The sequence below is a fragment of the Helicoverpa zea genome, chromosome 18 (genome assembly GCF_022581195.2).
Source record: "Helicoverpa zea isolate HzStark_Cry1AcR chromosome 18, ilHelZeax1.1, whole genome shotgun sequence".
NCBI lineage: Eukaryota > Metazoa > Arthropoda > Insecta > Lepidoptera > Noctuidae > Helicoverpa > Helicoverpa zea.
The window spans coordinates 2,970,826-2,984,793 of NC_061469.1; the positions used below are offsets into that span (position 1 = coordinate 2,970,826).

General features: G+C 35.4%; 1 protein-coding gene across 2 annotated transcripts; it reads left to right on the plus strand.

Moving 5' to 3' along the window:
• The first annotated feature begins 6,472 nt into the window (after positions 1 to 6,472).
• Positions 6,473 to 13,601, plus strand: LOC124639000 (PAT complex subunit CCDC47). Of its 2 annotated transcripts, none has more exons than XM_047176209.1 (11): positions 6,473 to 6,626; positions 7,732 to 7,877; positions 8,139 to 8,236; positions 8,682 to 8,786; positions 9,239 to 9,413; positions 9,909 to 10,042; positions 10,488 to 10,646; positions 11,148 to 11,338; positions 12,225 to 12,378; positions 12,864 to 12,998; positions 13,378 to 13,601. In XM_047176209.1, the coding sequence occupies exons 2-11, from the start codon at positions 7,739 to 7,741 to the stop codon at positions 13,480 to 13,482; spliced, it is 1,395 nt and encodes a 464-aa protein (XP_047032165.1). In that variant the 5' UTR covers positions 6,473 to 6,626; positions 7,732 to 7,738; the 3' UTR covers positions 13,483 to 13,601. The 2 variants fall into 2 exon arrangements, with proteins under 2 accessions (XP_047032165.1, XP_047032164.1); XM_047176208.1 differs by having other exon boundaries at positions 6,476 to 6,721.
• Positions 13,602 to 13,968: the final 367 nt, after the last annotated feature.

The following is a 13,968-nucleotide window of genomic DNA, read 5'->3' on the forward strand; positions in this document are numbered from 1 at the left end:
CACATGGATTCCTGTAACACATTTACTATCATCAACACAATGTGTCATATTCTTGATACATACATCTTGTAACCGCAATAATTCTTATCGTGATTACAGAAAATTATTTAAAAATGATGGTGTTACGTACATCCGGTTCGTCAGGTATATGGGAGAATACCCAAGGAAAATCCGTTATCCATACACTTTACGTATAAAAAGTTTAAGAAAATCTTTCTCTTATTTAAAGAAATATAAAAAGAATCAAAGAAAATTAAAGGTACTATATTGTTTTAACGTGAAAAAATCAGCGCCGACCCCAATTAAAATTGCGATAAGGGCAGAAAGATGATGATCGATTATTACCTAGTAGTCCTGTCCTGTGTTTTGAACTAAAAAAATTGAAATATCCTCAGTTATCCGACAATCGTAGCCACCCCAAGCCGGACCCACGCTGCTTAACAACTTAGTTGTTCTCAAGTTCAAGTTTATATACCTGCGACTCGTTCCACCATCAGCTCAAACTGGATATTTATTTAAATTTTATGTCTAGGCGAAGGCATTGACGCAGACTGCCAGCTCTGTCAAAATAACGGACTCTTTAAATAGCTTGAAATTTTTTTGATCAACAAACGGCATTTTGTAATGATTTTCGGTTTGAGAATGATTACATCTGTTTCTAACGGTTCAAAAGTATTTTTTGTTGGTAGAAGCTAAACTAGGTAATTGAAATATTTTTTTCTACTGAATGCTTTATCAAACAAAGTCAAACTGTATATCTCATTATTCTTTTTCATAAGTCAACTCGGTGATTGCACCCATTGTAGGTATTATATACTTTCAACATCAAGTACTTTTAAGAAAATTACCTATTCTTAGGTAACAGCATATTATGCACTTTTCACTTCACTTTTCCGGCATGTGTTTTCATCCACAATTTCTTTTGCTTGCAAAAAATATACTTTAACAGTTTTTGTTAAGTATACACTAACCTACTAACGTAACCAATTGATTGAGTAAGTATATTCATTTATGTTGGTTTCACTTCAGTGTGTCATAATCTGGATAAACACTACAAATACATGATTTTTATTCGGAAACAATAAGAAATCTAAAACACAATTGTTATTTTTTCAATAATCTCCGTAAATGAACTCAACTACACTATTAACATTTTATTTAACTAAGTACATATATGAAACCTAATTATTTAGATTGTTTTTAGGACTTATCAAGGTTTTATAACTCATACAATAATTAGGTACTTGTAAATTAATCGAGGGAGTTGCAGGTACTCTTAGCAGTTGAAGAAAGCACGTAATTTGATAGCTAACATTTTCTTTTCTTCAAATTATAACATCCGGCGAAGACCAGCACTTACAAGAATTAAGGCGCGAAAGTAGAAAGCCTAAGCCCTATCATTACATTATGTGCATCTAAATAAAGCAGACTTGATGCAAGTTTCCCTAGTTCTCGTGGGAAAACTACAGAACAGCCTACCTATATCTGGACAAGTTTTACCACTTTTCCTAATTATTTTAACAAGATATTTTACTTAAACCGGCTGTAATTGAACTAATTACGAGCCAACATTATGATTGCCTACATTTGCTTTGCATGCCGTCTTATTTAATTAATATAACATCGTTGAAAAATAACGGATTAGAATTATTAATTTAATAAAGTTGGTAATTACAAAATAACAGCATTTAACTTTATCTTAACCAATTAGCTATCATTTTCTTTTTTTAAGCCGAGTTTGTACATCCGCGATCGACGGCCGTCGAGCGAATTTTAATAAATCCCCGCCCGACTTTGTCTGGCAATCTAAAGATTTACGAGCTGAATTTTCTGTTACATGCACGATATAATATCACGATTTAGATCCCCAGTGGATAAAGGATAGTCACGATTAGTGTTGGCTCATGTTATAATGAATCTAGGCTGTAATATACAGACTTACCACATGTATGGGCTATGAAAGTAATTCATACCTAATATCCATAGAAAAAATGCCAAAGGTCTTTACTTAGAAAGCCGGCGATCTGGGGCCAGATTCTCCTAAGTTAATAATGTCAAAATCGAGTAGAAATCGAATCGCAATATGATCGCAATAGCAGTTTTAACCATATCGGGCATTCTGCTACTAATAAAAGACCAATCGTATTCGATTGACATTTGATTGGTGTGCGATTGGTCTGCTATTTTGGTGATTTTGGTCCATACGGTAGTTTGCTGTACAATCATTTTGCAATCGTAAATCATTTGCAGACAAAATGATTCATTATTGAATGACAGAAAAGGATTAAAATGTTTATTTCAAAGAAAAAATAGCGGAATGCCACATACGCTTCAATCGTAATCGAGTCGGGATCGGATCTCAGTCGAATCGAGTCGAACGTGAATCGTATGACGCTTAAGTAAAATTAGTAGAATCGGGGCCCTGGTTGCTGTGATGGTGATTCCCTCAATTTTACTCATCGAGTGATGTGTAAAATTGAGCTAACCAGGGTATATGATTTGTTCGAAAGACTAACCATGTCGGTAGAGAGGACTCCAGAAAGAACAAAAGTGGGTCAGTAAAGTCTGACGCTCCTTCCCTCTGACGAGAAGGGCCATCAGATGGTTTCCTAACCTTAAAAAAAAGGTTGAATAGCCAAAGTAGGTAACTTAGGTAGGTAGTTATTGTCCAATTCTTGCAAACACGGACCTTTTGTCTACTTCTTCATTAGGCACGTCACTGGTCCCGTCTGATTCAATCTCTCGAGCTTTTTCTCAACTAGGTTTGAGTCGGCTTCCAGTCTAACCGGCAGCAGCTGAGTACCAGTGTTTTACAAGGAGCAACTGCGTATCTGACCTCCTCACTCTCCTGTCTGGTTACAAGTATGTAAATGGAATACATTTTTACAAAACCACACTTGCGCGTTTGTTCTTCAAACCACCTGGTGATTATCCCTTCAAAGCTGACACAGAATTTTTTGCATCCCACATTCTATGCAAATTGTTTTTCTCATGGTTTAAACATAAATTATACACTTTACTTGTTTTAATGAGCTCATGTCAATATGTCATCGGAACTAGAAGAATAGGCGGCTGCAAAGGTGCAAATTATATAAAATTATAATTTGCATCCTAGAAGATAGTATTTTTCTTGTGGTTCTTGGTATCATTTCTGTAGGTACCTGGGTCCCGGGTACTCATAAATAATGCCCTGTTTATGTCATTGGTAAACTTTTTGGTAAACAATAAAAAAATGTATAATTCTGTTATTTCCACACAGAAGTTTATTTGTCTTAGCTGGAATACAGGAAAAGTCACAGTTCCGGCCAAACAATAATATAATTTGTAATGAAACACGTTGGATTTTGCATAACGTTACTTAATTGGTAATTACTATATTAATTAGATTAATTACTTATAATTATAGGTCTGTTCTTTGAAGTCCGGCTGTTTCAATTTATTGAATCGCTAAAAAGTCACTAATGAGTGTTGAAGAATCCTTTGCTGTTACTAAGTTTGTAATGTAAAGTTCAACTCACTGGAGTTGTATCTTCGAAGTTAAATTATTTTCATCATAGTCTTAATTAACTATTTGAAGCCATCTAACAAACATCTAGGTATATTGATTACCGATTTAGTGGATCGACCGACTACCTATTAAAAACCTTATGTTAGAAAGAAACTGATGATGGAACCATTACATGTCATTGCAGGGATCCAGCGGAATACCAGCGTCAGGTATTCTACCTGACTCTTGCTGAGCTGGACCTCACTGAACCATTCGGTACAAACTTAAAACACGCTGCACCGCGCAGTTAATTTCTATTTGCATTTTATGTTTTCCTTTTTACCAACACTTTGTTTCTTTTATTTCTTGTTGTGTCTTTTCGTTTATGCTGAATAAATTCATTTATTTATCTATCTTTAACTATTCTTGAGTTTAAAACGTGTAACGTCAAGTGCGTCCTCATAGGTCGTTGACTGTTTGATATAGGGTCCCCGGTCCCCCATTCATTGGGGATCATATAAGTCGAACTTTTAAAACTGCTGTTGACCCACTATACGAACAATTTCTTCTATTTCAAACCAAAACAAGTCAATGTCCTCTATGAAATATGAAAGTTAATAATGAATCTTGAATAATATTCAGATCAAGATATTATCAGTATTCAGCGAGGATTTACGCGGTGGATGGCCTCGTAATCTGCTGACGATGACGGCATTGAGGATTTGCGAAGATGACTCATAATATTTTGCCGTTTTGTATGTAACTAATGTAGGTGTATGCATCGGCTAGCTCTATCCAGAGAGTCATCTTGCATTGACCTTTTGGAGGGATTTCTACAATACGGATAAAAATTTTTCAATAGAAAACTTTTAAGAGAACTTATAAGGAACTAATTAGATATGAGTGGGTATCCTACTTACGTACGAAATAAACTAAAATACTTGCAGCCTGAACCTAAAAACAAGTTGGAATCTAAGCTAAGTATTACACATTTTGATATTTATTTTATTTTCATCTGATGCTTCATGACTTTATAAGTAAGGAAAATGAATGTGTTTTCCTTAATTTGCCTACTGTGTACCAAGCTCGTTCGTTACTAAGTCAAAGCCGCGCGTATCGATCGAGCATCGGCATCCATGCTACCCCAACAGTTGGGAAAAGGCTAGGGGTGTTTTTCAGAAAACTTGACCCTAGCAAAATCGGCCTGTCCCACACCTTCAAACATTTTTATTTTGATTTTTTTATATGGCACGTGTGAAAGTGAGTTTTTGATAAATTTAGGTATATATTTTAATGTACAATTAAATCAATATGTAGCATAAAAAGTGGATAGTTATTTTTATATTTAAAATAAACCTAAAGAGGACGTATAAATATCGTGTGTCCCATGGCGCTCTTGGAGATTTCAAATACATCTTACTTCTAAAATATTCGTTTTTGGGTATGTTTAAGTTTTTGAACTTAGTCTCTGTATTTCTAAAAACGTATTTTTAATTTTTATGCCATAAATTTATTGTTATTTTAAGAAATATCATTATTTTAATGTTGTCCTACGAAAATCATTGTTCCGGAAAATCCGGTTTCGTCACGGTGAATTTGATATCGTACTCAAGACAAAATCTACTAATTTGTGTTTTTTCTACCTTCTTGGCAACTTTATGACCGTATTAGGATTCCGCCATTGCCGTTTTAAAGTCAGTTAAGGCTAAAACTGTGACGACAATGTTGGTGTCATCGGCGCGCAAAATTTTTGATCCGGATAGTGGCAGTATTTAAAAGGTTAATAAATTGTTTTCTTAACTCTATAACACTGTATATAACATAAACAACTCATCATTATTAGATTAGTAAGGCTAAAAACAAGGTTTTTTAAATAAATATTAGTTATTTTCAATTTTAAAAGTCTCGTGAGATGAAAACGTCACCTCCTGTGCGTCACGTTACATACTACCGGAACAAAATCGTAACGATCTTGAATTGTAAAGCTTAGTGTACAATTAAATAATTTATGGGAGCGTCCTGTCCGCGCGTGTGGTAGGTATCAAACGAAAAGGCTTACATTTCATCGGTTTTGTTTATATATGTGTGTGTAAAGGTTTATATCTAAAAATTTAGTGAGTTAATACTTTATTCTTTGTAATTGTGTTTTGAAATCGGCAGTGTGGACATTGCTCAAATTATTCTTATCCATCACGAAATTTTCATAATAGTCACTGTCCCATATTCTGGATGTTACAAAAATGGTTTTAAAATATATATTTTTCATTTTATAGCGTTTATTTTGGCATCATAGTATTTTGTTAGTATCTAAAATTTCTCACTAGGCTTGATTTTGGAAATTGTAGCGGGTATCATTAGTAATGACAACTTTTCTAGTGAGATGTGTCCAAGAAGTGACGAAAGTGAAATTATTTAGCTGATTATTTAATAATCTTATAGAATTATGCTATTGTTTTGTTTGTTTTTAAAAGATTTTAAGTATATCTTTATGCCACCATAAGTTGATTTCGTTTTAATACTTGTTTGTTATATTTCTAATTAATTATATTTTGTGACGTTCAGGAATACTATGCATCATACGCTGACAGAAAAACTTTAATATTTCTTAAAATCGTATTATAATTTTAATTTAAAATGCAGATTTAGCTAGTTAACAATATATTCTTTAATATTAGAGTAAATAAAATAGAATTCACGAAATAAAAAAAAAATATTTCCTGTGCGTCACAGGGTATTCTTTTCTGAAAATCACCCCTAGGCAGATTATTATAGAGAATATACTAACCGAATTACATCTTATCGACCTGAATGAGCCCGAATTTAAATAACGAAGTATCTGTATATTCAGAATCCACCTTTTTGGTTAGTGTTTTAAATAACTGTGTTGCTTTAATTAAATAAGGAATCATTATAATTTTCATTTCCTTGCAACTCTGATTACAATATGTCATGTGACGTGACACCGGTGACATTAAGCAGCAGTACGTTTCCCTTTACAATTTCGTGAATATCTTTGTATTCGTGGTGTTTTGAACGAATCTGATTGGCAGACAATTAACCTATTTATTTGTAACCAGTAAAAACAATTTGCTACTGAAATTAATGCAACGAAAACATACTGTGTCAATCCCGCAATAAAGTAGGTGAAATGTGTTTGAATTTGTGTAAAATAATCTAATTAAATAAGTTAATGAGCTAGTTTAGTTGATAATAACGTCGAGAAATAGATAACAGGTAACCACAAATCTATATAATTCGGTGTAATACGTAAGAATTTGGGTGCAAAAAATTGCAAAGTCAGCCGTGCTATTCTATGAAGCAAAAATTTTATAAAATATATTTAGATTACCTTGACAGCTAAATTTAACTTAATTTGCGTGGTATAAAATGCCAGGTACTTAATGGACAGCTAATAGATACTGAAAAATTGCATAAAACTAATAATTCAACTAGCACAGCATCATAAAATCTTGCAGCATTCTTACTAGATTCGTTTCAAGGTAAAGGTTAGAAAAACTAGCTAAATCTAACTAAATAATGTGACTGTCGAAGCCTTACAAGCTATTGAACAACCTTGGAAGAAAGATAAGATTGCCTTTTTGTGTCAATAGTAAAGAATTAAAACAAGTACACATGGAAAGGATTTTTTTGAATATTTTAATGTACACATTACTGTTTATAAACCTGATTGCTTATATAAAAACATTTTCCTATTATTTTTAACTTAGAATGTTGATTTGTGATATATTTTCCTGTTCAACCTGTTCAGACTCTGCTTGCATTAAATAAATTTTATTCAGGCTATATTTGTACTACCTTTTATCACAACATGTCTCCATATTATCCTTAAGAATAACTGATACTTTTTATCTCAACCTTAATCATATTGTTTTGTTTACATTTACATTACTATTAGAAAAAAAAAACTGTATTCTCTAAAAAAAATACTTTACTGATGGAATCACAAGCCAGACTATTCACCATCCTCCTGCCCTTATCCCAATTTTGTCACAATCCTGACTATTATTAGTTTTTTTAATAGTATTTTTATTTTTTAATGTATATCCCAAAACTTAAGTCACTAATTTTTAAAGTTCTCATTCTAAAAGCATATCACTAACAACTCGCTCTTCACCCTCTCCTCTAAAAACTATCTTACTGTGCCAACAAGGTCCATAACTGTTTCCATTTTTTTTAGTTATTGATATTAATGATACATAATACATTATTGTTGACTCTTGCAGGTACAAAATGCGGTGGGTGCTATTATCAATAGTAGTGCTACTATGCAGCAGCTACGTGGCTCGAGCATTTGAGGACCAGGCTCTGGAAGACGATGACTTTGCAGAGTTCGAGCAGTTCGAGTCTGAGGATGACGAACTGGCCACTGGTAACGCATCATACTTTTTATTTAATTATACATAGAAAAAAAAAGTTTTTTTCACCCTAGAGCCTCTGAAATTACTGAACTGATCTGACAGGTTCTTTATGTAAATACCATACTAATTAACTGCAGTTGAAAATTATATTTTCAGCAGCAATTTTTAGCAGATATGTATTTGCGTAAAACGTCCTACCTTATACCTAACTATTTACCTTGAGTTACAAATGGTGTATATGGGTTAGTAATTAAATTAAATATTATCAACAGATTTTACTGAGGAGAAGGAGCTTCCAGTAAAACAGAAGTCATCATCCAAGGATCAGTTTGAAGCCAACGTGGAGACTGAAGACGAAATCTTAGTGGAGGTGAGTAGCCCACGTTAATTCACCTGTTGATAGCATATTGTAATACACTTGCATTTACATTAGAATGGTAATTTAATTGTAAATTAAGTCTTTTCAAGTAGCCAAGTTCAACGACTGTATGAATGACCTGTAAAATGCAACTTTAGTGATTTTTTTATAAAAAAAAGTAGTGCCTCTGTACTTGATTGTTCTATTTTGTCTTATCTTATTAACTGTGTACATAAATTGTTAAATAAATAAGTATGCCTAGGTCACAAAAATCATAGAATTTCTTACAATGCATAAACTAGACCTAATTATCTTTCTTTGTCTAATTTGACATAACAGTTATCATTATTATTGACCACATTTTGGCGCGCTATTTGCTTAGGAGATTTTTGCATTATGATATCTTCGCTAGTCACTTATTTTTCTATGACATTTCGATTTCTGTTGTCTATGTCAGGATGAAGACAATGAGTTCGAGCACTTCCAAGATCCAGAGGAGTTTGAGGGGTTCCAGGACAACACCCCGCGAACCTCTGAACAGCCAAAGATCACTATTTCTAAGGTAAGCAGTATTTACAGAATTGTGTTACCAGAGAGGCAATATTTAAAGTTCCTATTATCATGCTCAGTAACAATAGTACCAGAATACTTGTACAAGTAATCTTTAACTTAACAATTTCTTTGTTATGACTTAACTGGTTATAACTGGTAGCAGGAAATTCAAATATAAAAAAGTTTTTTGATGTTTTACTTAGCTAAGGTTTGAGGCATGATCATATTATTCAAGGTTCAATTTTTAATTCTCAAAGTTCTGTTAAATCAAATGTAACTTGATAAACTTTAAATGCTTATGATATATATAATTTGTACACCTTCATGGCAAAAAATATAGCGCACTTCGTATAGTGATAAGATCCAGTAATACCTATACAACAAATAAATATTTCTGATTCTGATATATTTCGAATTACATTTGAACCAATAGAAAAAATATTATCTCTTGTATACCCACAGGTTCCTATAATGATCCGTCCTCGCTGGGACGCGTATTGGCTGGAAGGCATACTGTGCTGCCTCCTGGCTGCGTACGCGCTCGCCTACGCCGTCGGCAGAGCGAAGAATACCTCCATTGCTACCAACTTCTTGAAGCTACATAAACCGCTGCTCGATGATAATTTTACTTTAGTCGGTAAGATTGCTTTTTTGGTAATAATAATTTTGTTGGTTTATATGTTTTGTACATTGAATTGTTTCGTAATATTATCGTGAGTCAAAAATTGAGATACGCCGAGTACAAACATATTGAATGAAAAAGGTAAATCCAAGCCAGAGCTGCATGCAAAAGACGGTCGAAACGCAGGTTTGGGGGTAAAATGAGAAGATACTTTCTCCATTATTCCTATATAGGTATACCAAACTCATTACATAAAGCTATCCTTTAAAAATACAAGAACTACTATTGCAAAACCAGCTATCAATATTCGTCAGCCTTTTTCGGACTACAGTGTCACAGACACACTCATAAAGCTTAAACCCCCTCCCCCCCTTTTTTAACACGCTTATATTAGCTTCACTTGTATGTAAGAAAATTTTGGAATATTAATTTAACCCACTTCCCGGTCAACAATATTTGTTTGTATTTTGGTTTAATAAATACATGAACTCATATATATATCTTTTGTAGGTGAGACTGGGTTAGACGTGGTGGCGGCTAGCGACGAGCGCGGGTGGCGGCGGGAAGCAGAGCACTGCTTCACCATGTGGTGCAGCGGCCGACTCTGCTGCGAGGGCATGCTGCTTACCCTCAAGCTTATTAAGGTAATCTACTGGAATATTATTACTTTAACTGGTTTTCTTTTGTACTAAAACATTAAAGTAAAAGTCATCCTCATCATCTCCCGTGTCTATTCCAACCTGAACTATGTTGGGGTAGTAGGCAGATGAAATATTGCGATTATCCTGGCCATGAATGACCTAATTATTAGCAAAAAGACTTATCGACGCTTCACATGACTCGAAGGAAGGTTTCTTCTTTGGACAAAGAATTAGCATTGCCATTCAACATGGCAATGCGGCCAGTCTTCTAGGCACGTTTCCGGAGCACAGGAATATTTAAAATTGTAGTTATTTTGTATATGTTTCTAAATTAATTTTAGTATACTATATTTTAGGCTTTAAAGATCGTTTAGGTTTGTATATATCTTGTGTATATATTTGTAAATACATAACATATCCTAATTTATATTTATTTTTTTAACTTCAGCGTCAAGACCTAGTCCACGTGCTGCTAGGCGTAGTGCGTCCGACGCCGGACACGCTGCTCGTGCGAGTGGAGCTGGGCAGAGACGACAGCGATCCCTTCGTGCTGTGTGTCGCGCAGAAAAAGATCGCCACCAGACTCGCTAAGGAAATGCAGGATTTGGTATGTTGTTTGTTTTTGAATATCTTAAGCTAAGTTTTTTTTTAACTGTACCGACTTTTTGTAAGACGCCTGTGTTTCAAAATTGTCATCAGTGTGTTCTAATTTTTCCCACAAAAAATCGATCGGAAGCTGCTTAGGTACCTTATTTATTTTATTAAATAATTTATGTATCGGATAACAGCTCATGTTTCCATTTACAAATATAAAAAAAGATATAAATATAACACTAGTCATACAGCATGTTTGCTACCCTCTTGAAGTACTTAAAACGTGATTTTAAATTAAACCATATTTGATGTATTTAACCATATTATGATGTATTTAACGAAATAATTATATTATATTATTAAAGGTTGTCTGTAAGAGATCGCTTTTAGCGATAAGACCGCCCAATGTGTCACCGACTTTAAAACCTCTAGATTCGTTTTTGTTGTTGTTTTTTTAATTGGCGTACATAATAAAGAGTATCTATCTATCTATATATTTACTGTACTTCCCCAGAGCGTATTCTGCCCGGAGCGTCGTGCGGGCGACAAGCACGGGCTGCCCACGGCCCTCTCCGTGCTGTCGGAGACGGCGGAGGCCACGGCGGGAGTGTTGGACGCCCGCGTGTGTGCCGCCCTGGCGCAGTACCATCAACACGTGCAGTATATACACATATCCGACCGATACTCCGGCCCGAAGCAGATGGAGTGAGTACATGTTACTGTTACAGCCTTTTTATTGTCCCACTGCTGGGCACAGGCCTCCTCTCACAAGGAGAAGGATTGAGCATTAATCAACACGCTTGCTCAATGCGGGTTGGTGATTTCAGACTTTATAGTCCAGGTTTCCTCAAGATGTTTTTTATCAGCCCTTGGTGTCCAAGATATACTAAGAAAGTACATACAAACTTAGAAAAGTTGCATTGGTACTTAAGTGACTACATATTTCATTTTAAATTAAATTATCTTTATTTCAGACATTTAGTCCGTAGCTTTTTACACAAAAAACACAAAAAACGTTAGTAGGGTTGTTAGTATACACAAAAATAAAGCCTACTAATAAGGTGTTCGTACTTTGTTAGTAAACAAAACAAAACAGTGTACACAAAGAATAACTGGAGTCTACTTCCTATTTCTAAGCAGCTGAACGCTCGCCCAAAACACGTTAAAGGGACTGTCTATTTTGTACGCTATTTTAGACTAGCTTCTGTCGTTTCACCCGTATCCCATAGGAAACTCGGCTTGTACCGGGATTAAATATAGCCTACGGCACTCAGGAAGATTGTAGCTTTCTATCAGTGAAAGTATTTTGGAAATCCGACCAGCGGTTCCTAAGATTACCCCCTGCATAAAAACTGAAACCTCTGCACGAACCCAACGAATCCTTCGATCCGCGGGGCTTTGACTTAATCACGATCTCTTCACTCAATTCAAATCAAATCTTTTATTTTGCAAAGTATATGGGTACGAAATAAGATGGTAAAATTATACATAGGCGTTCCAAAGTTCCAACACATTCTACCTTACGTAACCTACCGTTGTCGTTAAATAATTCCGTATATTACAATTTTAACATAAAAACTTTGTTTGTCAGGGAATCAGCAGTGACCAAGCCCCCGGACACTGAGAAGGTGATGCTGGTCAGTCTGGCACTCGGCCCCGATGGCGGCGGTGACGAGCTGCGGCCGTTACTGCTGCTCATCTTCCACCTCATGGACAAGATCAAGCGGCTCAGACTCAGCAAGGAGGTCAGTTGTGCACTCATTTGTACAGTGGTAGTCAGTTTTACACTCACTTGTACAGTAGTAGTCAGTTGTACAGTTAGGTACTTGTAAAGTTGGAGTCAGTGAAGACTCAATTGTACAGTAGGAGTCAGTCGTACGTACGTTCACTTATACAATAAGAGTCAGACATACATACAGTTTTCCAGTAGGAGTCAGTCGTAGCAGTCAGTCATACATTCACGTGTTCAGTAGGAGTCAGTTGTACTGTTACTTGTAAAGTAGGAGTCAGTCATACATTCATTTGTATTGTACAGTAATATAGTATCTGGCAACAGTTTTTTTGTTTCTGAAAACTGGAAATTGACTTATTTGGAAATTCCTGACTGATTGTCTTCTAGGTTTAATATAAATTCCTGCTAGCGATTTAATGGATAAACCTTCCTCTTTGTTTTATACCATGTAGTGATTCCTATAATATGATGTTGTTTAACACAAGCGTTGTCCGTCAGGCTCTAGCGAAGTGCGAGAAGCGCCGGCAGAAGGTGGCGGAGGCGTGGCTGCGCGGAGCCCACGCCGCCAGGCAGGAGCAAGCCGCCGCCCGCAGGGAGGAGAAACGAAAGCAGGAGAAAGAACGCATCCTCGCTGTATGTAGACAAACTATACCATATACCCTTTATAATGGGAAATCACCAAATGACCGCTGCCGCTGTAGTTGCAGCGGCGAGGGAGTGTCAGACTCTTACTGACTAAAATCCATCGTGTTCCGTCGTAGGCCTTTTATGTACCAGGGCCGCGGTAACTTTTTCGAACAAACCCGCAGCCGAACTACCCTTCATCATTTACCTAGCCTTTTCCCATCCATGTTAGGGGTCAGCTTCAAGTGTAGCTGGATGCAGCAGAGTACCAGTGTTTTTCGTAGAGCGACTGCCTATCTGACCTCTTCAACCCAATTACCTGAGAGACTGTCACAGAGTCATAGCTTCAGAAGCTAGTTATTAAAACAACCCTTTTTCTATATTCCAGGAGGACGACCCAGAGAAGCAGCGTCGCTGGGAATTAAAAGAGCAGAAACGCCAACAAAAGCGCAAAACGCCAAAAATGAAGCAATTGAAAGTCAAAGCCCTTTGATCACGCTTCGGTTTATACCCAGCAATCAGTCACATGCAATATTATTTACAATAAACTTTTGTTATTTATCTTAAGTGTTACATACTCAATGGCTGCGAATAAATGAATTTTAAGTTATACATTTGAAGTATTTTTATTGAAATTGTCTATCCCGTTGTATGCCGTAGTGCAGATCCACGCATGACAATTGTTTTTCTGTTGTTTTAGATTTAGCGGCTCACAAGCTTCATTTGAAATCTTGATAGGACTTTTTACAGGAATGGACGGTCAACAAATTACCAACTGCTTGAAATATGGATTCTATAAATAATAGTATTTACATAGTTTTTTTGTTGGATTGTTTTTATATTGAGTTTTTAAAGGACAATCCCAATTTATTAATGTTTATTACTGAAAGTTTAAAGATATTAACTAATTATATATGTATTGTATGTTGTTTAGAGGATTAATAAATGAAACTCTACCTATCGAAACGCACATACTAGT